The 26,926-nt window shown below is 62.8% G+C and overlaps 1 protein-coding gene and 1 long non-coding RNA gene across 2 annotated transcripts; both read left to right on the top strand.

Moving 5' to 3' along the window:
- Positions 1 to 1,713: 1,713 nt before the first annotated feature.
- Positions 1,714 to 3,057, top strand: LOC115503425. Its single transcript, XR_003965369.1, has 2 exons — positions 1,714 to 1,870; positions 2,236 to 3,057. It is a non-coding gene; the product is annotated as an uncharacterized LOC115503425 (long non-coding RNA).
- Positions 3,058 to 8,272: 5,215 nt separating this feature from the next.
- On the top strand, positions 8,273 to 26,059 carry LMTK3 (lemur tyrosine kinase 3). The gene is given in 18 exon segments (XM_032591292.1): positions 8,273 to 8,588; positions 9,525 to 9,658; positions 9,914 to 10,064; positions 10,587 to 10,663; positions 11,135 to 11,253; positions 13,565 to 13,652; positions 13,997 to 14,145; positions 14,625 to 14,709; positions 14,804 to 14,925; positions 15,078 to 15,227; positions 15,767 to 16,691; positions 16,693 to 16,785; positions 16,787 to 18,278; positions 20,929 to 21,347; positions 22,613 to 22,748; positions 23,109 to 23,246; positions 25,253 to 25,397; positions 25,816 to 26,059. Coding segments are annotated over 18 exon segments (4,743 nt in total). The 5' UTR covers positions 8,273 to 8,512.
- Positions 26,060 to 26,926: the final 867 nt, after the last annotated feature.

The following is a 26,926-nucleotide window of genomic DNA, read 5'->3' as shown; positions in this document are numbered from 1 at the left end:
CTCTCTCTGTCTCTGCGCCCTTCCCCTGTGCTCACTCTCTCTCAAAATAAATAAATTCAAGAGGTAAATCCATACAATTTCAAAACAACACGGTCTTGTGGACTTAGGACTTTGATCGCGGGGCACCTGGGTGGCTCAGTAGGTTAAGTTAACCGACTTCGACCCACGAACCGTGAGATCATAACCTGAGCCACAGTCGGACGCTTAACTGACTGAGCCACCCAGGTGCCCCCGGCCTTCCAAGGCTAAAACGGAGGAGCAGGCTGTATGCCCCGACCCTGGTCACCCCGGTCAGGGGCCCCTCCCCGTCCCATAGATGCTCAGCTCCTTGGCTCAGCAGAGAAGACTTTCTGGGAAACTCACCCCTGGCCCCCCTTGGGCCCTTCTCCCCTGTCACCCCAGCCTCACCCCTCCAGTCACTACCCACACGATTCCTGAGTGCCCGCTGTGCACAGGCACCAGGGAGAGAGCCGGAAACAAGATAAGCCAAGAGCCTGCCCTAGTGGGCCGCCTAAAGTCAGGCAGGGCTAAACACAGTGAAGAAATGGGCTAAGGGCCGGGGGAGGGCGAGAATTGGGTCTGCAGCTTTGGAGGCCTGGGAAGGGCACATGTGGGCGGAGGCCTGATTGGAGCAAGGAGGTCAGCCAGGTGGAGATTTAGGGAAAGGGCATTCCCTAGAGGAAAAGAGCCCGTGCAAGGGCCCTGGGGCAGTCTCCTACTTACACCGTGTGATTCAAGGAATAAGAATGACACCTGTGTGGCCGGAGGTGGGTGAGGGAGGGGAAGAGGGCCAGAGATGAGGGCAGAGAAATATTTAAAGGCAGGCCATTTAGGGCCTTGTGGGCCATGGGAAGGAGCCAAAGGGCTTTTACTCTGAGTGGGATGGGAGCCACAGAAGAACTGGGAACAGAGGGGGATGTGAGCTTGGGCGTTGGCAGGCTTTCCTGTCTGCTGTGGCAAGAAGAGACTGCGTGTTTGTGTGGGGGGGGGGCCGCAGGAGGGAGGGAAGGCTACTGTAATAGTCCGAGCAAACCGTTGCTGGTGGGGGCAGAGACGGTGAGAGGTGGTCAGGCTCTGGGAATTTTTTTTTTTTTTATGTTTATTTATTCTTTGAGAAAGAGAGAGAGAGAGAGAGCATGAGCAAGGGAGGGGGCAGAGAGAAGGAGACACAGAAGCCGGAGCAGGTTCCAGGCTCCGAGCCGTCAGCCCAGAGCCCGCCGCGGGGCTCGAACTCACGGACCGCGAGGTCGTGACCTGAGCCGAAGTCGGCCGCCCAACCGACCGACCGAGCCACCCAGGCGCCCCTCTGGGAATCTTTTGAAAGCAGAGCCAGCTGACAGATCAGGTGTGGGGGTGTGAGAAAAGACAGGACCTGACAAGGACTATGCAAGCCACTTGGGTGCAAGCCACTGACACGGGGAGGCAGCGGGTGGGGCGGGTCGATGTCTCCCGAACGTCTTTGTGTGCCCCCTCCCCCTGGCCTGGAATGCCCTCCCTTCTGCACTCCCCACCCCCACCCTCAGCCTCACCCCTGCTTCTGTTACAGCTGAGCTCAAATGCCAACCTCTCCTGAAGCTTCTCTTTAAGACTCTGGCTCAGCACCGAGTGAGGTGACTGGGGAGGGGCCGTGGCCTTAATCCAGCAGCAAACGCATCAACAGGAAATGACCTTGAATTCTTTTCTTCCTTCAGCAGATATGTACTGGGCCAGAAACTCTGGCAGGCGCTGGGAAAAGAGCAGGGAACAGGAGAGACAGATCCCTGCCCGCATGGGGGCTCTACGGGGAGAGAAGACACTAACCGAAGTGAAGAAGGGAAAGATCTAGTGTGTCACATGGTGATGGAGAGAACAGAGGGATTCCGTGTGTGAGGTGAGTGGGGGGGGGGATGCAGTTAGTCATAAGGCAATCAGGGAGGGCTTCGCTGAGGAGGTGACATTGGAGCGTAAACCGAAAGGCGGTGAGGGAGGAGACAAGTGGATACGGAGGAAGCGAGGGCGGCAAGTGCAAAGACCCCGTGGTAGGACTGAGCTTAGGACACGGAAGGAACCTGGAAGTTTGTATGGCCAGAGCACATGAGTAGGGGAGGCAGAGAGAGTAGGAGCGGAGGTTCAGAGGGAATGGAGGGGGCTGGGACAGCCTTCAGGGCGTTGAGGGCCACTTTGACCCTGAGTGAGTGGGAGTCACGGAAGAGTTCTGAGCAGAGGAGGGACGGGATCTGATTCAAGTTTCGGCAGGGATCACCAGAATCCCAGCAATAAAAATGGACGTCTGTCGAGCAGTTCCCATTAACCAAGAAACGTGTGAACAGCTTTGCACAAATGATGTCGGCGGAAGACCCACCGGTCTGTCCAGCTGTTCGACGCCCCCCGCTCCCCGCCCGCCGTGAGGATTCTAGACGCTTCCCTCTCCCTCAGCCCCCGTGCCCAAGCCATCACCAACATCGGTATAGTCGCCTGCCCAATTTTAAATGTTTCTTTATTTACATCTAGAGAGAGAGAGAGAGAAAGAGGGCACAAGCAGGGGAGGGGCGGAGGGAAAGAGAAAATCTCAAGCAGGCCCCACCGGCTCGACCTCGCGACCCCGGGGACCACGACCCGAGCCGAAATCAAGAGTGGGGCGCTCACCCCACCGAGCCACCCAGGCGCTCCCCGACCCAAACACCGTTCAAAGGCGCTACTGAGACAGAACTCAGACGCCACACAATTGGCCCACTTGAATCATACAAGTCAGTGTTTTGTGAGTAATTCACCGAGCTGTGTAAACACCACCAGAATCCATCTGAGCGCATTTGCATCACCCCCCCCCCCGCCCCCCGTGAGAAATCCCTGATCTCTCCCCCCCCAACCCCGCCCCCCAGCCCATCCCAAGGCAACCACTCATTTACTTTCTCTCTGGCCTCTTCAGGACCTTTCCTGTAAAGGGAGGCCCACAATACGCGGCCCTTTGGGTCTGGCCCCTTGCCCTCAGCACCGTGGTTTCAATGTTCATTCGTGTTGTCAGCGCCCGTCGCTAATCCACTCCCCTTTGTGTGGCCGAATAATCCTCCATTGTCTGGATCTGTCACACTTTGGTCCCCCCCCCCCCCCCCCGGTCCTCCACGGGTGGCTCCCACATTTGGGCTGTTCTGGATAATGCTGCTGGGAACGTTCGGGAACAGGTGTTTGGGTGGACAGGTGCCAGTCCTCAGGGGTCATTACCTAGCAGCGGGACGGCCGGACCGGGAAGGGATTCTGTTTTCACTCCGGAGGAACCGTCAGACGGTCCTCGGAGGCGGCTGCGCGGTTCCCCCCAGCCGGGCGGGGGGGGGGGGGGGGAGGGCCCCGATGTCTCCGCATCGTCGCGGACGTTGGTGGTTGTCCTCAAGCCCCTTGCCCCTCTGCACTCCCAGCGCCGGTAGCGCGCGAAGCACCTGCCCCTTGACGTCCCCCGGTCCCCCCCCCGGGGTTCCCGGTTTCCACCCTGTCTTTCCCCCGCGCCACCGGCAGGGGGAGCCCATTAGCCCTCCCCTCCTCCCCTCCCGGGTCAGATCCCGTCCCTCCTTCTCTCAGAACTTCCATAACTCCTCGCTGGCTGAGGATAAACCCACACTCCTCGCCGTGCACACTCCTCTGACATGACTCCCGTCCCCACTTCCCTACCCACTCAGGCCCAGCCGCCTTTCACTTCTCGATGCCCCAAGGACTCTCCAGCCTCACAGCTACCCTCCATGCTATTCCCTCTTTGCCCTGCTCTCTTCCTACCTCTTTCTTTTCCCTCTCCGGCCCGGACTTCACTGTCACCTTCCTAGAAAAGCCTCCCCTGACTCCTTCCCAGGGAGGAAGTCGCACCCCGTCATCCTCACCCTCAACGCATTCAGCACCGTTTGGACTTGCTAGGCCATCTGAGTGACCGTTCGCCCCGTGGCCACCGCCACCCAGGGTGGGTTTCCACGAGGATGGGCGGGCATCAGTGCCTGGCCCGCGAGGAGAACAAACTAAATATCTGTTCCCACCTCACCCCCCTCAACAACCACCTCCTACCTTCCTCTCTGCACGTACGGTTCCCTCTGCCCAAACACACCGTTCCCTCTACCTTTTCTCTGGCTGACTCCCACGGGGCCTCAGTTTCATGTGACTTTCTCTCAGGGAGTATCTATCTCAAAGGTTTATTTCTTCGGATGTTTCATTATGTATTTGGAAGGGGGGGAGGGGCAGAGAGAGAGAGAGAGAGAGAGGAAGAGAGAGAGAAGCCGAAGCAGGCTATATCTATCAATATTTACCATATTAGAAGTTGAAGCCAATAGGGGAGTCGGTTGAGCGTGGACTTGGGCTCAGATCATGATCTCAGGGTTTGTGAGTTCGAGCCCTGCACTGGGCTTTCTGCTGTCAGCACGGAGCTTGTTTACGATTCTCTGTCTCCCTCTCTCTCTGCCTCTCCCCCGGTTTGATCTCTCTTTCTCTCTCTCAAAAATAAATAAACTTAAAAAAAAAAGAAATTAAAACCGGTAAGTGATTTAAATGGAGTATTATTGCACTTTAAAATAACAATAACAGAGGCGCCTGGGTGGTTCGGTCAGCTAAACGTCCAACTTCAGCTCAGGTCATGATCTCACGGTTCATGAGTTCAAGTCCTACTTCCGGCTCTGTGCTGACAGCTCAGAGCCTGGAGCCTCCTTCGGATTCTGTGTCTCCCTTTCTCTCTCTCTCTCTGCCTCCCCCCCCCACCCCCCCCCATGCTCTGTCTCTCAAAAATAAATGAACATTAAAAAAATTCTTTTAAAGAACAATAACAATAATCAACCCTTTGCAGTTACCACGTACACCCATGTTAATAAAAATAGTAACTTTTCCACACAAACAAAAGCATGAGTGAGAAGAGCGGCGCTGTTTTGACCATTCTGCAGACATCTGTAATGTCTGGCTCAACAGAAGACTCGTCCCTTGCGTTTAGTCACGATATTGCACACCGTGTGGCTTCTGGAAAACTCCAGCGCACACTCGCGAAGGATTGAGCGAGAAAGGCAGGCAGTGTGTCAGTGTCAGTGTGAAAATAATTTGGGGGACAGCCGGCTGGCTCAGCCGGTAGAGCACGCGCCTCTTGGTCTCGGGGTTATGGGTTCGAGCCCCACGTTGGGTGAAGAGCTTACCTAAAAAAATAAACTTAAAAAAAGAAAGGAAGGAAGGAAGGAAAGAATTCTGAACTCTCCGGTCCCCTGACAGGGTCTCGGGGACCCCGAAGCACTCCCAAAGCAGAAACTTGGATCTTCAGTTTGGAGGCAGAATTCGACCTAAACAGACACACAGTCTTAAGTTACTTCTCCCTGGTAATGGCACCGTCCGTAGATTTCACCACGGAAAGGGACGGCAGCCAGACCACCCCAGACCACAACGGGACCGTTCAGAAGGGACAGTGTGTGGATTCCCACGGCCTTATTAAAATCTAAAAATTCCCAAATCCAGGATCACCTGGCCCCAGGGCTTCAGGTGAGGGATCCGTCAGAAATAGAAGTTCCGTGCATGGATGTTTCCCCCCGCCCCCCAGCCCCCAGCGATCAGACACTCTGCTATGTTCTAGCTTATTCTGTTTTATGTTCCCACAGACCTCTGGAGGTCACCCCCACCCCCCCACCCCCAAAGCTCACAGCTCACAGCCTGGAAAACTCTAGCGGAACTTCCGGAAGCCCCTGTGCCAAGCCCCCTCTGCAGGGCTGGGAACGGGTTTGACTTGCTCCTTGCTTGCAAGCCCGAATTCTGGCGAATTCTGGCGTAGGGCCTGGCTCTGTACCCAGTAGGCATTTAATAAATGTTTGCTGGGTGAACAAAACAACACATATCGAGCCAGGGACAGGGTTGGGACGGCAGCCCCGTCTGTGCCGCTCCCTAGGACTCAAGAACCCTGTCCTCGTCGTTCCCAAAGACCCAGGCAGCGGACCGCCGGCTCCCGCTACGGCTTCCTCTCCGGGAGGCGATTCACCCGAGCCGCCCTTCTGGATGAAACCGGAACTACACTTCCCACAAGCCTCGGGGCTGGGACTACGCTTCCCATAAGCCTCTGCTCTCGCCAGGTTCTGTGCCCTTCAGCCACCGGGGCAGTTAATTGCCTCTTTTTAGAGCTTCCCCCACCCCCCTCCCCCCCAGCGCCCAATGTCGTTCTCTCTCCCCGCGTAATGATTAGTTCACCGTCCAGCCGTGGTTCCGGGGCCCTCTAACCCCCACGCCTCCTCGCGCGATGAACGTGCCTCAGTTTCCCCAGGGAGACAACCCCCGCCCCCGGCCCCCCGAGAGGCAGCCTCTCTCCCCCCACTCCCCACCCCCCCCAATCCCGGACCCCTGATGGGGAGGGCTGTGCGCGGCGGGGTTCGTGAGCCGCCAGTCCCTGCTGCTCCCCTGGGGGGGGTCTTGGGTCCCCGCTGGGGGGGGGGGGGCGGGGACGGGGCGGGCGCGTAGGGGAGGGGGTGTCTGGGTCGCCTCCGCGGTGCGCTGCGAGGCTGCGTCTGGGCTGCGCAGCTCCCCCGCCCGGCCTCACGCGGGAGGGACGCGTCGCAGGTGCTCCCGGACGGCGGGGACGTCCGCGCGCGGGGTGGGAGTCCGTGCTTCCGGGGTGTCTGCAGCTCGAGGGGGTGTGAGCCCCCCGACGACGCCTTGGCCTGGCACGCGATGTGCGCGTCCTTGTCTGTTTTGGCTGCGGACCGAGTTCCAGTACCCAACTCGGCCACTTCCCGGCTGGGCGCCTTGGGGCTAGGGGACCGCACCTCGCTTGGCCTCAGTTTCCGCATCTGTACGATGGGGACGATAAAAGCACCCGTCTCAGAGGGCTGGCGTTGAGGATGAAAACGTCATACGTGTAAAGCGCCGAGAACAGTGCCTGGCGCAGCGTAAACGCTCAGACGAATAAATAAATAAAACAAAACTCTGATTATGTGTCCTTGGTGCGAGGCAAGTGTCTCTGGCTACGTGATGGCTGCGTAACCTCACAGGAGACGTGGGTATCTGTGAGGTGTGCGTCTGTGTATATGTAAGCGCATGTCTGCATCTTGGTACGCGTTATGCGTCCGTGTGTGTGTTTATGTGTGTGCTGTGTGGACAGGACGGGGTAAGGTGTCCTTGTAACCTTGTGTGAAATACAGTGTGTATATGTGTGATGAGTCTGTCTGCGTGTTCAGGGAGGCAACCCTGTATTTGATGTGTGCCCACGTTGTGTGTCCGTGCGTTTATGCAGAAAGTGTGTGTGACTGAGCACGTTGGGCTATGATACGCGCCCGGAGGCGTCAGCGAATGATGGACCGGACTTGCGTGGCTTTGTATACCTGTGTGATGCTTTGGATGTGTTGTGTTTCGGGGTGTGTGCCACGTGGGTCTGTGTGAGAGCTGTGTGTCCCTTTCGTGTAGCTGTGAGGATGTGTGTGGTGTGCGTTTTTGTGCCTGGGACACACAGGTCCCTCCGCGCACCTGCTGCGTGTCTGTGCGTATTCGCGCCTGTGATACGTGCATCCATGTTAGCGTGCGGCATTTGTGTGTCCACGGGTCTCTGGGAGAGTGATGTCTGTGTGTGTGTGTGTGTGTGTGTGTGTGCGCGCGCGTGAGAGATGTGCGTGGCTGTGTGTCTGTGTGCGTGACGCCGGTGTCTACGGGTGTTCTTTGTTGCCCGTTTGTGGGACGTCTGTGTGTTGTGGCCGTGTGCCTCGGCATGTCACCGTGGCGTCCGCGTGGATCTTTGTCTGTGGCGTACTTGGTGGCGCGTGCGGGTCTTGGCGATGCCCTGCTGTTCCCGTGTGGCAGGGCGCATCTGTGCCGGGGGCCGGCCTGCCTGTGCCTTCCCCGTGCAGCCCGTCGTCCCTGCGTCTTTGTGTGTGACGTGTACGTGTCCCCGTCTGCCGATGGCTGTCCACCTTTGTATGGGATGTGCTTGTCTAGGAGGGTCTCTGCGACGAGTGGCAGGCATGTGTGGGCTGCGTGTACCTGCCTGACAGCTGCATCTTGGCGTGGAGCACACGTGTCCGTGCCGGTGGCGGTCCCGGCGGTGTCCCGGCCAGGCACTGTGGGCCCTGCGCCCCCCGCAAGGGTCTGCTGGTCCCTGTCTGTCCCTCCTCCTCCCCTCCCTCCTGGCAGCCAATGCAACTGGGGAGCCAGTTGCCATGACGACGCTCCATCCTCCCTCCAACCTCCCTCCTCCCACCCTTCCTCTGACAGGCTCTCTGCTCCCCCAATCCTGGCTGCCCTCGGGGGCGGGGCCCTCATTCTTCCCCCCCCCATCCTACCCTCTCCCCCCCCCCCACCCCAGCAACCCCGGCTCCCCAGCTCCTCTCCTCTGTCCGCCTCTCCATCCCTTCATCTGTCTGTCCCTTCAAAGAGGGGGAGGGGGGTACCTGAGCCAGTAAGCAGCCCCTCCCTCCCCCTGTCCTGCGTCTCCTGCCCCTCTCCTGGGCCGGGGGGAGGCCAGGGTCGCGCGGGTCCCCATGGCTGGGGGCTGAGGGCCCGCCCCCCCCTCCTCCCCAGCCGCCACCACCTCCACCTCCCTTCCATCCTCGACAAGATGCCTGCCCCCGGCGCCCTCATCCTCCTCGCGGCCGTCTCCGCCTCCGGCTGCCTGGCGTCCCCGGCCCACCCCGGTGAGTCTGTCTGGCCATCCGGCTGTCCGGCGGCCCCCACCCCCACCCCGGCCTGCCCGGCGGGGTGGGGGTGGGGGGTCTGTCCGCGGCGCTCCGGCTCCGTCACCTGCCTGCGCGTCTCCCCGCAGCCGAGCCGGGGCCTGGGGAGCCGCGGGGACGGTGCGTCCGTCAGCAGGGCCTGTGGGAGGAAGGCTGGGGGCTGGGTGGGGAGGGGGTCCGTTTGGGCAACATGTGTGTGTGCACACGCATGTGTGTGTGCAGGTGTGTGCCGGGAGCCGGGGAGGACGGGGCCGCCGGGGAGAATTGGGGGCAGCGGGGAGGCATTTCTAAGGGGGACACGGCATAGGAGGCTGGCTCTAGCTTTGGGGGAGACCCAGGGCTGGCGGGGTTCCCTTCTCAGGGGCTTGGGCTGGGGGCAGAGGACATGTGTGCGCTCCGCGAGTGCCTGGAAGAGACAGGCCTCAACGCCCGGAACTAGGGGGTTCCAGCGTGGGACAAGAATCTTCTCCCAGCCTGCAGTTGGGGGCTCATCTTCTTGCCCAAATAGGGGGGTAACGAGACTGGAGCGTATTTTAAATTCTGAGCGCTCCAGACTCCACTGTTAGACGTCTTTCCCTCAGTCCTCACTGGAATTCATCCAAGCCTGCGGTGAGGTGATTGGGGCGGCGGGGCGGGGGGGGGGGGGGCCAGCTTGGGGCTAGAGGAGGGACCCCACCCCCAACCCAACCACCTGAGAAGGCCTCAAACTACAACTCCCACAATGCCCTGGGCCATCCGGCTCCTCTGCCAAGGAGCCCCTGGTTGCGGAGCATTATGGGAGTTGTAGTCAATGCTGGCCAGGCTGGAGGTTGGGCGGGGGTGCGGGGGGGGGGGGGCATGGAGGCTGGGAGCTTGGGGCTTGAAGCCGGGACCCCAGCCCAGCCCTGATGCCCACAGATGGATTCGCCCTGGGCCGGGCGCCTCTGGCTCCTCCCTACGCCGTGGTCCTCATTTCCTGCTCCGGCTTGCTGGCCTTCATCTTCCTCCTCCTCACCTGTCTGTGTTGCAAACGGGGTGATGTCGGCTTCAAGGTGAGGTGCATGCGGGGGATTCACGGGGGCAGGAAGACCCCAGCGAGGCCTTGTGCCCCCAGGCCCAGTCGTTGGTGGGGGAGAGGGGCAGTAAGTCTGGGAGCACCTTCTGGCCTGGAGTTATGGCAAGAACCGGAGCCTTGGGAAGAAAATCGGGGGACAGCTCTAAGAAAGATGGGAAGGCATCCTGACCAGAAGGATGATGGCGTGTCTCAGCCCCGTGTTCTCCCCACCCCTCACCTCTCCCGGCCCCAGGAGTTTGAGAACCCTGAAGGGGAGGACTGCTCCGGGGAGTACACTCCCCCGGCGGAGGAGACCTCCTCCTCACAGTCGCTGCCTGATGTCTACATTCTCCCGCTGGCTGAGGTCTCCCTGCCGATGCCTGCGCCGCAGCCTTCACACTCAGGTACGCTCCGCTCTCCACACCTTGACTAGGTAGGGTCCCGTGGTCCCAGGGGACAGGGTGGAAAGCCCTGAGGGTCTCCCCTCAGGGGCCAGGGAGCTGAGGTCCCAGGCAGCCAAGGGGCAAGGCAGAGGTGGGAGCCGCAGGATCTTGGAAGCAGCCTCCAGGGAGTCAGAGATGATCTTGGTGGAAGCCATCGATTAACCCCAAGCCGGATGTGGGGATTCTTGTGGGGCCATCGCTGGTGAGGTCAGCCTAGATCTCAGTCTCAGAGGCAGCCAACGGCAGGCTGAAGCCATGTCATAGGATCTTGAAAGGCCAAGGGGAAGGATTGATTGGATGCTGGGAGCTCGTGGGCAGCCAATGAGGAGGCTGAGCTCCCAACAAGGAATGTTGGGGCAGCCAATGAAAAGAGATTGGTATCTGCTTTGACCTGGGTCCACTCTGAGTTGGGGGAGGGGTGTCAGTGGCACTTAGGAGGGGAGAGAGACTAAGGGGGGCTCCCCTTTTTGCACCCCCCCCCAGACATGACCACCCCCCTGGGCCTTAGCCGCCAACACCTCAGCTACTTACAAGAGATTGGGAGTGGCTGGTTTGGGAAGGTGAGTGGGGCTGGGGGTGGGAGGCAGGGGGCTCCGTACAATTCAGGGCTGTGCTCCTGTTCTGTGTCCATCCCCCCTGCTCCCACCACTTGTCATCTGTCCCCTGCCCCTCAGCCCACCCAGTGCCCTCACCTCTGTCCGCCTCTCACCTGCTCCCACCTACCCCATCGCCCCCACATCTGTCAGTCGGCGCCTCCCTCCTCACTCCATTGACCACTCTGCCTCGCCACCTGGCTCTCCACGCGTCCGTCTGTCCATCTTTCCATCCGTCCCTGCACCCATCGGACTCTGGGCCCGTGAGTCTCTCACCCTGCGTCTGATGGGGGACACGGGTGGTGGGATCTGAAGGGAGAGGCTGGAACGGAGGTGGGGGCGGGGGGGACACTTGGAGCCATGCGCTCGGCTGGAGGCGGCCCTGGGGACGGGGCTGGGGAAGCTGCAGGCACTGACGCCCGGGTCCCCCTTGACCAGGTGATCCTGGGAGAGATTTTCTCCGACTACACCCCAGCCCAGGTGGTGGTGAAGGAGCTCCGAGCCAGCGCGGGGCCCCTGGAGCAGCGCAAGTTCATCTCGGAAGCACAGCCGTACAGGTACTGGGGGCTTTTCAGGGGACGTGGGCCCGGGAGGCCCACAGATATGGGTCTGGCAGCGTTTGGGAGTGGGCGGAGTATGGCTCGGGGTCAAACCTGGCTTGAATCCCGGAGGTACTTCTTCCTGGCTGTGCGACTTGGCGGACAGGATCGCCCTCTCTGAGCCTCAGTATCTTCATCCAGAAAGTGAGTCCAGGAAGCCCACACATTCTCAGGGGGGCCTTGAGGAGCTCTGTTGCGCCACCCCCCACCCCTGCTGTATGGTTAGGTCTGGAAAGGCAGGACCCTGTCTGACCCGCCCTTGCTTGGTCTCCCCTCCACTCTAAGGGCTTCTAGAAAAGCACTAGATAAACATTTGCTACATAAATGCCTTGCGAGGTAGCAGTTGCCCTGTCATGGAAAGGATACGTATACAGAGGCCCTTCATCAGTTGTAAAAGCGGGGTGTACCCTGAGAGATTCAGACACTGGACTTTCTCACCTTCATGTTCTAAACCTCTCATGGCTCCCTATTGCCTGCAGGACAAAGTCCCACTCCTCTGTACAGCCCACAGGCCTTGCAAGGCCTGCCCCTGTCCCCTTCCAGCCCCTGGCCCCCCTTGCCCCAGCCGCCCTGACCTCTTACTGATCCTTTCCCAGATCAGTCTCTTTCCTGCCTCAGGACCTTTGTCTTTGCTGTTCCCTCTGTCTAGAATATCATTCCTGGCTCACCCACCCGCAGCCCCGGATGGTGGGCTCTTTTCCCGTCCTCAGGTCTCTGGTCAGAAAGACCTTCCCTCACACACACACACACACACACACACACTCCCACATCAGGAGCCCCCCCCCCCCCCAATGATCCCTCACGTTGATTCATGCGTTTCCTTCATAACACGTATCCTAGTTTGTCATTGGTTTCTTCCGTTTGCTTACTTGTGTGGCTGCCTCTCCCCAGACCCATGCTGGCAACCACTAGCCACATATGGCTGTTTACATTTATCTTAAATAAAATGAAACCAAGTTAAAAACTCATTTCCTCAGCTACACTCACCACACATCTCCAAGGGCTCCGTAGCCGCACGTGGCCAGGGGCTCCCCTGTTGGGCAGCTCGGATCTAGAACCTTCCCGCCTTCACGGAAGGTTCAGTTGGCGAGGGCAGGGCAACACGGGACAGCTCCGGGGTCCATCGGCCCTTTGTAGACGTTGGCGGAGGGAGCCAGAGTCCTGAGATCAAATCCCAGCTCAGCCACCGTTGCTAGCTGTGGGACCCTGTGCGAGGCGCTTCCCTCTCTGGGCCTCCATTTCCTCTTGGATTAGATGGGAAAAATTATCCTGCCCAGCAGGGTTCCGGGGGTGGGGGTGGGGGGTGGATTTGATCCGCAGAAGTGGCCCGCCTTGTCCCGGATTAGCAGGTCTGCGCGTCCGTCAACATCCGCCATCCTGAACCTCGCATTCAGGCCTCCAGCCGTTTTTCAAGTCCCCGGCACGGGCGCTCTATGAACACGTTTGTCTCCCGATTCCCCGCCAGACCCCCGTGGGAAAATAACCCAGCACACACCTACCCGGAGCCAGGCCCTGGGCTGCAAGCCCAGAATGTTTTAATCTCCCTGCGGACCACCCCCCCCCGCCCCCCCCCCCCGGCCGAGTAGCGGGGTCAAACCCTTCACTGCGCACCTAGTTACGCAGCCCCTGTCTAGGCACTGGGGACACGGCCACGTGAACAAAAAGCCCTCAAGTGTCTTGTCCTAGTGGAGCGCACCCCCTAGTGGAGGAGAGAGGCAATTAACAAAGGAAGAAAGAAATTTTCAGAAGAAAATGTCAGAGGCTGACAAGTGCCACCAGGAAAGAAGGCAGCGCGTGACAAGAGAGGGGGGCTATGGATGGTCACGGGAAAGGGGGTGATCTAGTCAGTCTAGGAGGACTCAGTCCCGCAAGCCTTGGGGGAAGCATGTTCCAGGCAGAGGGACGAGCCCGTTGCAAAGGTGGTGAGGCCCGTCGGAGAATCAAACCAGAGAAGGGGCTGGGGGAAGGGGCTGGGGGTGGGGGGGGGAGGGTAAGGTGAAGAGGAAGGAGGGCCAGGAGGCACCTGGGGGTCTGGCCTGGGAACTGGGGGGATAGTGGGGCAGCCCTGAGATGGGCCCCTGGGGAAGGAGGGTGCGTGCGGAGGGGGGTGTGAGTGTGGGTGTGTGGCCGGAGACCCGAGGTGAAGCAGCCGAGACCAAAGAGGTCGAAGCAACGTGTTGGTTCAGGGGAGGCTGGGGTGGGACAGAGGTCGGCGGTGGGCGGGAAGGGGCTGTTTCCTGACCCTGCCCCCTCCCCGCCCTGGCCCCAGGAGCCTGCAGCACCCCAACGTCCTCCAGTGCCTGGGCGTCTGTGTGGAGACACTGCCCTTTCTGCTGATCATGGAGTTCTGTCAACTGGTGAGGGTCTGCGGAGGGTGGGCAGAGGGGAGGCGGGGGGGGGGGGGCTGGACGGGCTGGGGGCTGCGAGCCAGCCTAGGGTCCTAGGAATCTTTCCCAATAACATGTGTGGCTTGAAGGCTTACTGTAGACGAGCACTCCCTCAGACGGCCTGCGGCCAACTAGCATGCGAGCTGGGTTCTGTGGCTATGCCCTCTTAAGTAGCGGGGGAAACTGAGGCTCAGAGGGGTCGCCCACTGAGTGCAGAGGTCGCCCCCCTCCTCGCCTCGAATCGGCTGGATGTGTGGGGGTCCTGGAAGGGGGTGGTGGTGGTGGTACTGACTCCACCCACCCCTTCCTCCCAGGGGGACCTGAAGCGTTACCTCCGGGCCCAGCGGCCCCCTGAGGGCCTGTCCCCTGAGCTGCCCCCACGGGACCTGCGGACACTGCAGAGGATGGGCCTGGAGATCGCCCGCGGGCTGGCACATCTCCACTCCCACAACTACGTGCACAGGTGGCGGCCGGGGAGGGGAGCCGCGGGGAAGAGTGTGTAGGGGTACTACTTAGGGGAAGGAGGGGAGGCTATGGGGGTGGGAGGGAGGGCCACAGCGAAGGGGCTCAACGACCGGAGAAAGCGTGGTGGGGTCGGGAGGGGAGGAGCTACGGAGGGGAGGAGTCAGGAGAGGGGCGGGACCATAGAGGCCAGGGGGAGGAGCCATGGAGGGGAGGGGTGAGAGGAGGAGAGGGGGCGGTATCGGGAGGGGAGGAGTCCTAGAGGAGAGGAGGAGGAGGAGTCAGGAGAGGGGAGGAGTCCTAGAGGAGAAGGAGGAGTCAGGAGGGGAGGGGCCCTGGGGAGGAGGCGGAATCAGGCGAAGAGGTGGGAGGAAAAGCGGCAGGGGGCGGAGCCTGGAAAGGGGGCGGAGTGTGGGCGAGGCGGACGGTCTGGCCCAGGCGCTCCCCCCTTCTCACCTCCCGTCCCGGCCCCGCCCCCAGCGACCTGGCCCTGCGCAACTGCCTACTGACCTCCGACCTCACCGTGCGCATCGGAGACTACGGGCTAGCCCACAGCAACTACAAGGTGCGGGCTGCCCTCCATCGGGGCGGGGGGCGGGGGGCGCGGGGGGCGCGCCCCCCTCCCCCACGCCTGACCCCGCTCCGGCCCGCCCCCCCAGGAGGACTACTACCTGACCCCCGAGCGCCTGTGGATCCCGCTGCGCTGGGCGGCGCCTGAGCTCCTTGGGGAGCTGCACGGGACCTTCATGGTGGTGGACCAGAGCCGCGAGAGCAACATCTGGTGAGGGGGCCCTGGGCCGCGCGGGGCCGAGGGCGGCAAGGAGGGTGGGAGGGTCACGGGGGGGGGGCGGCTAGGGCTGTGGAACCCCCCCACCCCCCGCCAGGCGGGGCTGGGCAGGGCTCTGACCTCCCTCTGCCCTCGGCTCCCCGCAGGTCCCTGGGGGTGACCCTGTGGGAGCTCTTCGAGTTTGGGGCCCAGCCCTACCGCCACCTGTCAGACGAGGAGGTCCTCGCCTTCGTGGTCCGCCAGCAGCACGTCAAGCTGGCCCGGCCCAGGCTTAAGCTGCCCTATGGGGACTACTGGTGAGGACAGGGCCTGACCCCGGGCCCATGACCCCCCATCAACCCCCCCCCCCCGCCGATGTCCTGGAGCCCCTCACCTCTGTGCACACCGCCCACGGTCTCACTCGTGACTCGCTACATACACCCCCACCCGAGGAGTGGGGACACCCCCACACCTTTTGCCGGCATCTGCTGCTTGGAGGGGGTGAAACTGAGGCGGGCAGGGGCTGAGCTGGTGCTTGGAGCCTAGTTTCTCCACTCCTGTTTGCTTGGCTCGGATTCTAGGACCCACGGCCCAAACAGGAAGGCCGCCTATCACTTTCTCACATCCCCTGCTGTCTCCTCTTCTGGTTCTCTGTCCCCCCTGGTCGCACCCCCATCTCCATCACACACACGCACACACACACCCCGGGTCTCTGTCCCCCTCTCTCTAGATCTCAATCCTCTTCTCCAGTCTCTCCCTGCGCCCCCCCCGCCCCTCCCCCCCACCCACCGGGAGCCCTCCACCCTCTCGCCGGGACTCCTCCCCACTCCCCTGTGCCTCCTTCCCTCTCCCCCAGGTACGACATCCTTCAGTCCTGCTGGCGGCCACCTGCCCAGCGCCCTTCGGCCTCTGACCTCCAACTGCAGCTCACTTACCTGCTCTCTGAGCGCCCCCCACGGCCCCCGCCCCCCCCACCCCCACCCCGAGACGGTCCCTTCCCTTGGCCCTGGCCCCCGCAGCACAGCGCGCCCCGCCCGGGGACCCTCTCCTCACCGTTCCCCCTTCTGGATGGCTTCCCTGGGGCCGACCCCGACGACGTGCTCACGGTAACTGAGAGCAGCCGCGGCCTCAACCTTGAGTGCCTGTGGGAGAAGGCGCGGCGGGGGGCCGGCCGGGGAGGGGGGGCGCCGCCCTGGCAGCCGGCGTCCGCGCCCCCAGCGCCCCATGCCAACCCCTCCAACCCTTTCTATGAGGCGCTGTCCACGCCCAGCGTGCTGCCCGTCATCAGCGCCCGCAGCCCCTCCGTGAGCAGCGAATACTACATTCGCCTGGAGGAGCACGGCTCCCCCCCAGAGCCCCTCTTCCCCAATGACTGGGACCCCCTGGACCCAGGAGTGCCTGCCCCCCAGGCCTCCCAGGCCCCTTCCGAGGTCCCCCAGCTGGTGTCCGAGACCTGGGCCTCCCCCCTCTTCCCTGCCGCTCGGCCCTTCCCGGCCCAGTCCTCAGCATCAGGCAGCTTCCTCCTGAGTGGCTGGGACCCCGAGGGCCGAGGCGCCGGGGAGACCCTGGCGGGAGACCCTGCCGAGGTGCTGGGGGAGCGGGGTACCGCCCCGTGGGCAGAAGAGGAGGAGGAGGAGGAGGAGGGCAGCTCCCCGGGGGAGGACAGCAGCAGCCTTGGGGGTGGCCCCAGCCGCCGGGGTCCCCTACCCTGTCCCCTGTGCAGCCGGGAGGGGGCCTGCTCCTGCCTGCCTCTGGAGCGGGGGGATGCCGTTGCGGGCTGGGGGGGGCCACCCCGCTCTTGGCTGCCCCCATCCCCCAGAGGACGACTCGTCCCTGCGGGCAGAGCGGGGCTCCCTAGCCGACTTGCCCCTGGCCCCCCCCCGCCTCGGCCCCCCCCGAGTTTCTGGACCCCCTCATGGGGGCGGCGGCGCCCCAGTACCCCGGGCGGGGGCCACCTCCCGCTCCCCCCCCCCCGCCGCCACCTCCCCGGGCCCCCGCGGACCCGGCCGTGTCCCCCGACCCTCCCTCGGCCGTGGCCAGTCCCGGCTCAGGCCTGTCGTCTCCGGGCCCCAAGCCGGGGGACAGCGGCTACGAGACCGAGACCCCTTTTTCCCCCGAGGGAGCCTTCCCAGGCGGGGGGGCAGCCGAGGAGGAAGGGGTCCCTCGACCGCGGGCTCCCCCCGAGCCCCCCGACCCGGGAGCGCCCCGGCCACCCCCAGACCCGGGTCCCCTCCCGCTGCCGGGGACCCGGGAGAAGCCGACCTTCGTAGTTCAAGTGAGCACCGAGCAGCTGCTGATGTCCCTGCGGGAGGACGTGACAAGGAACCTCCTGGGGGAGAAGGGGGCAAACCCCCGCGAGACGGGACCCAGGAAGGTGGGGAGAGGTCCCGGGAACAGAGAGAAAGCCCCGGGCCCGAGCAGGGACCCCACAGCCCTGGGCAGCGGGAAGAAAGCCCCAAGCCCGACCGAGGACCCGAGCCTCCCCGTGAACGGGGTGACAGTGTCGGAGAACGGGGGACAGAGAGCCCCAGGCATCGAGGAGAAGGTGGCGGAGAACGGGGCCCCAGGGACCCCCGAGAGAGAAGAGAAAGCGCTGGAGAAGGTGCTGGAGAATGGGGAGGTGACACCACCAAGGAGGGAGGAGAAAGTACTGGAGAATGGGGAGCTGAGGTCCCCCGAGAGAGAAGAGAAAGTGCTGGCGAATGGGGGCCTGACACCCCCAAAGATCGAGGAGAAGGTGTCAGAGAATGGGGGCCCGAGACTGCCCAGGAACACGGAGAGGCTGCCGGAGACTGGGCCTCGGAGAGCCCCAGGGCCCTGGGAGAAGGGGCCCGAGAGTGGGGTGTCAGCCCCAGAGACCTCGCTGGAGAGAGCCCCCGAGCCCGGCGCGGTGGCCTTGTCCCGGAACGGCGGGGCGACAGCCCCTGGCCCCACTGGCCCAGCCCCCAGGAGCGGGGTGCTGGAACCCGGGACCGAGAGGAGAGCCCCCGAGACTGGGGGGGCACCGAGAGCCCCCGGGGTTGGGAGGCTGGACCTCGGGAGTGGGGGCCGAGCCCCAGTGGGCATGGGGACGGCCCCCGGCGGCGGCCTCGGAAGCGGCGCGGACGCAAAGGCCGGATGGGTAGACAGCACGAGGCCACCGCCGCCACCGCCGGAAGCACAGCCGAGGAGGCCGGAGCCAGCGCCCCAGAGAGCCAGGCCGGAGGTGGCCTCCGAGGGAGAGCCCGGGGTCCCAGACAGCAGGGCCGGCGGAGACACAGCACCCAGCACAGACGGGGACCCCCCCAAACCCGAGAGGAAGGGCCCCGAGATGCCACGACTGTTCTTGGACTTGGGACCTCCTCAGGGGAACAGCGAGCAGATCAAAGGTGAGGAGGCTGCTGGGAGCAGGGGAGCGAGGTTGGGGGCCGAGGCCCGGCTCCTTCCAAGATGTACGACGGGGCTGAGACCCTCAGGCTCCTGGGTGGCAGACAGGTCAGGCTGGCAATAATGGGAGCAGACCTTCGAGCCACGCCGCCCGGGCTCCAGTCCCTCTCTAGCCCTGTGGCCTTGGACGAACCACCTTCCTTCTCTGTGCCTCAGTTTCCCTGCAAAAGCGGATGACGAGGATAGCGTCCACCTGATAGGGCCGGGAGGCTTAACTGTTAGGACTTCTGAAGACGTTAGCTCAGCGCCAGTCCTAAGTTCCTCTGCTTTATTATTGCGATTCACTTAGACCCCGGGGTCTCAAGCTCAGATGCCCACGGGGGCCAGGCAGGATGGTGGGGGGGGGAGGAGTGGAAGGAGTCGTCTGGGAGAGGTGGGGTGGGAGCCGGGGGGGGGGGTGTCGAAAGGCGGCCCCTTCTCAGCTCCCCCTCGGGAACGCCCACCTGGTGTGGCCAAATCTGCCCCTTTTCCCTTTTAAACCAGAGCCCCGGGTGTTGTAACGGCCGAAACCAATTCCAGCGAAGCCCATCCTCGCGCTGGGTTGCCAGCGTGTGATTCCCTGGTTTAAACTTTCCACCAAGGGGAGGCATCTATCCCGGGTGCCGGGCCCTGAGCTGCCCAAAGCTGGGACCCGGGGAGCTTCACACCCTGCCCTGTCTCCCCCACCCCACCATGCTACGGGTGCCCTAAAAGCAATAGACGTGCCTTTTCTGGAAACGGAGTTGGGGTAGGAACGCAGAAAATGCTTGGTCACCGAGGGGCACTGATTTAAGAGAAAGATAAACCGCCCCTGTTTAGATATGAACAAAGGGACTGTGGTTCCACCGGGATCACCCGCAGGACCGATTTCCTTAAATGGCGCTGTGAAGGTTATACATGATGGGACCCTGTGGCGATCTCACGGCCACACTTGGGGATAAGGTTATCATCTGTTTACCAGAGGAGGCTGCTTCCTGTTTATCGGGAGGGAAAGGTCAGGGAAGGAGCTGGGCACGGAACTTTGCCTTCCTCGAAGCCCGCGGTATTAGAATGACACGACTTCCTTGAGATTGTTGTGGGCAATTTGCAACCAGCTGTGGCAGGAAAGACCCCCCCCCACCCCCAGGCAGCATGAAAATGTCAGGAGCTGGGCACCTAAGACGCCTCAGAAGATCGGTGGGGGACGGTGTTGCTGGGTGGGAAGATGCTGGGAATAGCTTGCCTTTTTGTTTTTTTTTTTAAACTGCACGAACTCCTACTCATCCTTCAAGACCCCACTCAAATTTCCCCTTCCCTGGGAAGCCTTCCTGATTTCCAAAGGCTATCACCCTGTCCTTCCTGAGAGCTCCTTGAGAGCTCCCTCACAGCCCCCAACCCCATCGCCCTGAGATGGATGGTCAAGGAAGGCCTCAAGGAGGTGACTTTTGAGCAGATGTGAAGGAAGTAAGCTGGGTGGACATCTGGGGGAAGGGTGCTTCGGGTGGAGGGCACTGAGATGGGCACTGACTTGGCATGCTCGGGGGACAGCAAAAGGCCAGTGAAGCCGAATGGAGGGCACGGAGGGTGGAGAGTGACCCGATTCACGTCCAGCCTTTCTCCCTGCTCTGCCCTGACCCTCCTCTCATCCCCGCCACTGCCCGCACGGGGCCCGTCACATCATTTACTTCTGCATTAATGGACGAATGGGTGGCCCCTGTTCATTTACCAGTGCGGAGACAGAGGCCCAGAGAGGTGAATCTGCTTGCCCTGGGGCACACAGCAAGTGACCGGGGACCTGAAAAGTCCTTGCCTTCCAGCAGGCTGAGATCAGGGAGTCTTAGGGCAGAGCAAAAACCTGGATGGAGATGGTTAGACACCCCAGTTTTTTGGTCTGGTACTTGAGGGCCAGAGAGGGAAAGTACCTTGGTCAACATCACGTAGCAGGGAACATTCATTCATTGATCCCACAGATATTGGCTGAGTACCTCTATATGCTTGGGGATGCGGCCAGAATGAGCCCAATTCAAGTCTCTGTTCTATGGCAAGGCGCACACGAATCACAGCACCGCAGAAATAGTCACATGCTGAGATAATCTGCTTGGAAGGAGCGGTGCTTGGTGCTATGGGGTGCGGAGCGGACAGCCTTGCCTGACCTCCTGGGAGAGCTCTGAAGGCTTGAAAGCCCAGCCTGAGCTGGAGGAGGAATGGGACTTGAATTAGAAAAGGAAGTGCCGGGCAGAAGGAACAGCCTATGCAAAGGCTCAGAGGTGGGAGGAATGGGGTGGGGGCAGGGGTGGCCCCAGGGGCGGGATGGAGGCCGAGTCAGAATGAGGTGTGGACGGAGGAGCCCGGAGAGGGCAACAGGGCCAGGGCACTTGGGCCTGGTGGGAGGCGCAGCGAAGTTGGGGCTGTGTGATGTGAACACTGAGTCAAGGAGTCAGGGGAGTCAAGGAGAGGGTTAACCCCTGGAGGAGGGCGTGGAGAAAGGCCCCAGAGCCGCAGCCTTTTGGTTCACAAGAGGGGAAACCGAGGCTCCTAGCGTGGCCCGAGATTGCCTGAGGATACACAGCTAGGCAGGAGGGCATGCCTCAGTTTCCCCGGGAGCAGCGGCTCACCGGGTCTCTCCCCTCGCAGCCAAGCTCTCGCGGCTCTCTCTGGCGCTGCCGCCGCTCACGCTCACGCCGTTCCCGGGGCCGGGCCCGCGGCGACCCCCGTGGGAGGGCGCGGACGCCGGGGCGGCTGGCGGGGAGGCCGGCGGGGCGGGGGCGCCGGGGCCGGCGGAGGAGGACGGGGAGGACGAGGACGAGGACGAGGAGGAGGACGAGGAGGCGGCGGCGGCGGCGGGCGCGGCGGCGGGGCCGCGGGGCCCCGGGAGGGCGCGGGCAGCCCCGGTGCCCGTCGTGGTGAGCAGCGCCGACGCGGACGCGGCCCGCCCGTTGCGGGGGCTGCTCAAGTCTCCGCGCGGGGCCGACGAGCCCGAGGACAGCGAACTGGAGAGGAAGCGCAAGATGGTCTCCTTCCACGGGGACGTGACCGTCTACCTCTTCGACCAGGTGCGCGGCCCCGGGAAGGGCAGGGCCTGGGGGCGGGGCCGGGGCGGGGCCATCGGGGTGAGGGCGGGGCTGGGGAGGCCCGGGGAACGGGGCTGGACTTGGATGACGGGGTAAGGCCTTGGGTGTGGAGATGGGGCCTGGGAATGGGGCGGAGCGCGGAGGATGGGCCCAGCCCAGGGCGGGGTTGAGGCCTGGAATGAGGGGGGCGGGGAGGCCTGTGATGGGGGAGAGCGCGGGAGGGCCGGGGTTGCGTGGGGGGAGGTTGGAGAGTGAGAAGGGATCTAGAAGGAAGGCGGGGGAGATGCCTGGTAGTCAGGGCAGGGCCCGGGGAAGCTGTAGGGAGAAGGCCCGGAGAGGATTGGGGCGTGGTCTGGACGACGGGGGCGGAGCCAAGTGAAGTTCGGGTCTGGGGTGGTCCACCCGCGCGCGCTAGTGGTCGAGGCAAAGGGGCCGGCTCATGATGAAGCGGATTTTACCCACGAGGGGCGGGCCGTGGCGAGGCTGCAGGTAGGGCTGAGGAGAGGCGGCTTGCAGTGTTGAGATACTAAGCGCAGGAGGGGTGGGTTCAGAGACGGACGGGGCTAGAGAACCGGGGCGGGGCTTAGAGAGGTGGCCTGAAAATTGTAAGGCTGGGAGGATATTGGAGAAAAGAAAAAAGAGCGGGATGGTGCTTATGGACTGGGGCCTAGTTGGGTCTGGGTGGGTCTGGGTGAGCCTGGAGCGGGGCACACCGGGCTGCGGTCCTGAGATGAGAGTCAGGAGCGTGGGCCTGGGCCTGGGCCTCAGAAGAGAAGGGTGGGGCTCGGAGGCCTGGAGCGGGGCCACTTCAGGGGGCGAGACTTAGAGGCTCGAGGGAGGGTCGGGGTGTGCAGGATACGGTAGGGGTTCGGAGCAAGGTCCCGAACTTGGACGCCTGTGGCCGAGATGTCGGAAGTAGTTAGGGGTCATGGAGACGAGGCAGCATTTATGGAGGCAATATTGGTTTAGGGGGCTCCTAGGGAATCATTGCGTTAAGGAGAGAATACCCGTGGTGGGGTGCTTAGCTGTGGGCGGGGAGGAGCCTCCGGCCGGGTTGGGGTTAAGGCTGACATGAGGCTTTGAAGGCAGAGTAGGGGCTCCAGCCACTTCCAAAGAGGGTGGGTGCGACTGTAAATTGGGACACCTGAAGCCCCAGAGATGTTAGCAGGCTTTGTTGCTCCTTGGGAATGCAGTGGGTAGGATGCGACGGTTCGCCCCCTCTCACCTCCCCTAATCTACCTCCACAGGAGACGCCAACCAACGAGCTGAGCGTCCAGGGCCCCCCCGAGGGGGACACGGACCCGTCAACGCCCCCAGCGCCCCCGACGCCTCCCCACCCCGCCACCCCCGGAGATGGGTTTCCCAGCAACGACAGCGGCTTTGGTGAGGGGCTGCGTGGGACCTGGAGTGGGCGGAGCAGGGGCGGGGCCTGGAAGGGGCGGGGCCTGGCGGCGGGGCAGAGCTGGGGCGGGATCTGGAGGCGGGGCCGATCTGGGGCGGGGCCTGGAGGCGGGGCCGATCTGGGGCGGGGCCTGGAGGCGGGGCAGAGCTGGGGCGGGGCCTGGGGGCGGGGCAGAGCTGAGTCTGGGCCGCAGGGACGTACTGCTGGAGGCAGGTGCCTGAGGACGGGCTGGGTTGGAGGACTGGAGCTGAAGTTGAGGGGCTCCAAAAGCGCCCGAGGGTCTGACCGCATCCTCTCCTCTTCTCCCTAACCCCCCCCCCCCCCGCCTACCCCGCTGCTAGGAGGCAGTTTCGAATGGGCGGAGGATTTCCCCCTCCTCCCCCCGCCAGGCCCCCCCCTGTGCTTCTCCCGCTTCTCCGTCTCGCCTGCGCTGGAGACCCCGGGGCCCCCCGCCCGGGCCCCCGACGCCCGGCCCGCAGGTACAGTGCTTCAGACCCTCTGGCCTGCTCCTCCCTCTGCTGGCCTCTCTCCCCATCTGTTTACCCACTTTCTCGTCCCCATGTCTGAATTTCCCTCTTTGCCCTCAGTCTCTCTCCTCCCCTCTCAGTCGACCCTGGCTATTCGGTCCTGAGACCCCACCCAACTCTGGTACCAGCTCAGACCAGGCAGTGGTCATCAGATGGGCTGGGGTAGTCGCGCCCCTTCCCTGAGCCTCAGTTTCCCCTTCTGTAAGGATCCCTTCGCAGACTTGCTCCTCTTTGCCCCGTCTCTTGCCTGGCACCTGTCAGATCTTGATCCCACATCCGTTTGGGGACGTGGGTTGATCAGAAGCAGACAAGGAGAGAGAGGAAACCAGTGTGCTTCAGAGCTGCTTAGTTGAACCGGAGCGGAGAGAACATGGGGTAGATTCTAGTCTCACCCCCATTTTACAAACGAGAAAACTGAGGCACAGAAGAATGCGGAGCCAGGATCCAAACCCTGCTGCCTGCCCTCTGAGTCAGTTTCCTTTTTTTTTTTTTAATTTATTTTATATTTTAAAAATTTATTTATTTAAGTCACCTCTTCACCCAGCGTGGGGCTCGACCTCACGACCCCCGAGATCAAGAGTCGTAGTTATGTTCCGCCGACTGAGCCAGCCAAACACCCGAGTCAGTGTTCCTTTCCTGTATTTCACATACGCCAAAGAGCTAATCCTCACCCTCATCTTGGGAGAGGGCCACCACACCCTTAGTTTCTGACGGTCCCCAAGCTAAGGCCTATTTTACAGAGGAGGGCACAGCAATGTCTCTCCCGTCCGAACTGGGTCTGGAGAGATCAGACTCCGGCTCTCTGCCGCCCCCTGCTGCCGCTCCTGAGAATAGCCTTGGATGCTGAGCTCACACCGCTCTGGGCAGGTGCAGGTGTTCCCAGAGGAGAGAGCGAGAAGGTAGAAGGTGCAACCTTCCCCTTTCAGGGAGGGGGACAGTCCTGCTCCCCTAGATCGTGCCTGAGTCCAGCTGTTGGCCCTGCCACTCCTCGGCTGTATAACCTAGAGGCAGTCACTCTCCTTCTCTGTGCCTCAGTTTTCTCATCTGCAGAATGGGGACGATCACAGGCTCTAACTCTTAGGGTTCTCGAGGGGATTCAATGGTTTAACCCTACGCGCGCGCGCGCGCGCGCGCACACACACACACACACACACACGCACACACAGCACAGCCTGGTCAAGCAGCAGGGGTCTCTCCCTGCGCTTAATGAAGTCGAAGTTCACCGAGCATTTGCTAAGCACAGGTGCCGCGCTGGGCACGGCGGGGGGGGGGGGGACTGATTCCATGCTGAGCAAGATACATGAGCCCCACTCCGCCCTACCCAACCCAGAGACACTGACCCGCCCCCCCCACCCCCCCGGGGCCACATGGCGGCGACTGGAGGCTGGGAGGCTAGACAGGAGGCCAGGGCGAGCGTCCAGGCGGGAGAGGAGAGAACAGACAGGGTTTGGGGCGGGAAGGACGGGGCTGAGGGCAGACTCCAGGTGCCACCTCAAATGTCACTTCCTCCCAGAGGTCTTCATGGGGACAGGGCGGGGTGGGTTCCAGACATGGGGACACTGCCAAGTGGTGAGTCAGGGCTGAGGCCAGCAGGGCCAGGATGCCAAGATGACTTCACCTTTAATCACCGGGAGAGGGGAGGGAGGGCCCAGTCGTGTGAAACCCTAAGTCCCTTCACTGCGGTGGGCCTGGCAGGCAAGCTGTGGAACCTGTTTCCCAAGGCCGAGGTGTGGGGTCCAGGCCCAGCCCCCTTTCCCCCCCCCTCCCCACCCCCCTGTGCTCGGCGTGGCTCATGGCTCTACCCACTTAACCGGCGTGCCCTGAGTGATGCCACCTGCCCCAGCGTCTCTCCGCTCCTTCGAAAGGGACACGAGGGTCATGCTCCCCTTTTAAAGAAAGGGGAAACCGAGGCTCAGGGACAGGAGTGAGGGCCACGGCTTGACCCTCGGGTCACTCAGGTAAGATCTGCGGGGTGGAGAGCGAGGGCGCCCCCTGTGTGGCCCTGGGTGGGAGCCGCCACCCCCCCCCCCAGACCTTGGTTTGCCGGATCTGTGGAATGGGTGGGGGCTTCCGCGGGGACAGGAGGGGCCATGTGACAGTTAGGTGGGAAGGCGCTTTGCGTCAGGCCCTGTGCTGGGCCCTGGGGCTGTCTGGAGAGCTTACGTTCTAGGGAGACAAACAGACGGACAGGAAGCTACCAGAGGATGACTGGGATCCAGATAGAATGACTGGGGGGAGGGGTGGGGTCACCAGGGGGGTGACTGCTTGACCCAGAAGGGCCTCCAAGGCGCGGGTCTGCCTTATGTGGGAAGGGATAAGGAAAGGGCATTCCGGGGGGGGGGGGGACAGCCATGCAAAGGCCCTGGGGTAGGATTGTACTTGGAGCCGAGGAGCCAGGAGGCCGGCATAAGGACAGAAATGGGACCCGGTGCGGATTTTGCTTTCCACTCGGAGGGAGACAGAAGCCTTGAGCCCGTCTGCCCGATAATTCGCTTTCGGTCTCCACTCCCTCCGTCCTCAGGCCCCGTGGAGAACTGACTCCCCGAAGACCCCACCCCCCCGCACCCCCGGAAGAGGGGCTGAGGGTAGAATCCTCTGTGGACGACGGAGCCACTGCCACCGCCGCAGACGCCGCCTCCGGGGAGGCTCCTGAGGCTGGGCCCTCCCCCTCCCCCACCATGTGCCAAACGGGAGGCCCCGGCCCCCCGCCCCCTAGCCCCCCGGACGGCTCCCCCGAGCCCCCCGACCCCCTCGGTGCCAAATGAGGCAGGCAGCCCCTCGCCCCTCCCTGGAGAGCCGCCTTTCTTGGAACTGAACTGAACTCTTTCGGGCCTGGAGCCCCTCGGCACAGCGGAGGCCCCTCCTCACCCACTCCTGGCCCCAGAGAGGGGCTGCAGGCTTCGGGGACCTGGACCCCCCCCCATCTCGCGTCTCCCCTCCCCCCCCCCACCCCGCCCCCAGCCCGGCCCCTGGAGGGGCCTTTGGTTCAAACCTTCGCGTGGCATTTTCACATTATTTAAAAAAGACAAAAACAACTTTTTGGAGGAACGGCGGGCCTGTGTGTCTTTCGGGGCAGGGCGCGCGGGGGAGGGCCCGGGAGAGGCCGCCTTCCGCCCGCCCCCTTCACAGACGGGAATGTCGAGGCCCAGGAAGGCGGAAGCGCCCTGCGGTGGTGAGGCTGCGGCTTGCTTCTCTGGACCCCGGCTCTGCCTGGTGCTGGCCGCACTGACCTGGGCGGCAGCCTCCGCGTGACACGAGCCGCATTGACACAAGGTGGCTGGGGGGGAGGGCTGGGGGGCTGGGGAGGGGGTGCTCGGGAACGACCTGCCGGCACCCACACGGCCCCTGGCCGCACATCTCAGAAGCCTCCGAGGCCAGGCACTACCTCCCTGCCCACCGTGGCCTTGCCTCAGTTTACCTGTGTCTCCGTGTGGCCGCCCACCTCCCATGAGACGTTCCCGTCTCTCCACCTGGGCCCCTCTTCCTAATTCTGTTTGTTGGAGTTTTCTCCGGCTGTACTGTTTTCTCCTCCTCTGTGCCTCCCCGTCGCCTGCCTGTCTCTATTATGTCTTTCTCTGCCTTTGTGTTTACCCCGATTCCTTTTCCTCCGTTTCTCCTGGGCTCTTGGACTG

This window comes from Lynx canadensis, chromosome E2 (assembly GCF_007474595.2).
Source record: "Lynx canadensis isolate LIC74 chromosome E2, mLynCan4.pri.v2, whole genome shotgun sequence".
Taxonomy (NCBI): domain Eukaryota; kingdom Metazoa; phylum Chordata; class Mammalia; order Carnivora; family Felidae; genus Lynx; species Lynx canadensis.
This window is presented reverse-complemented; position numbering and strand designations above follow the sequence as displayed.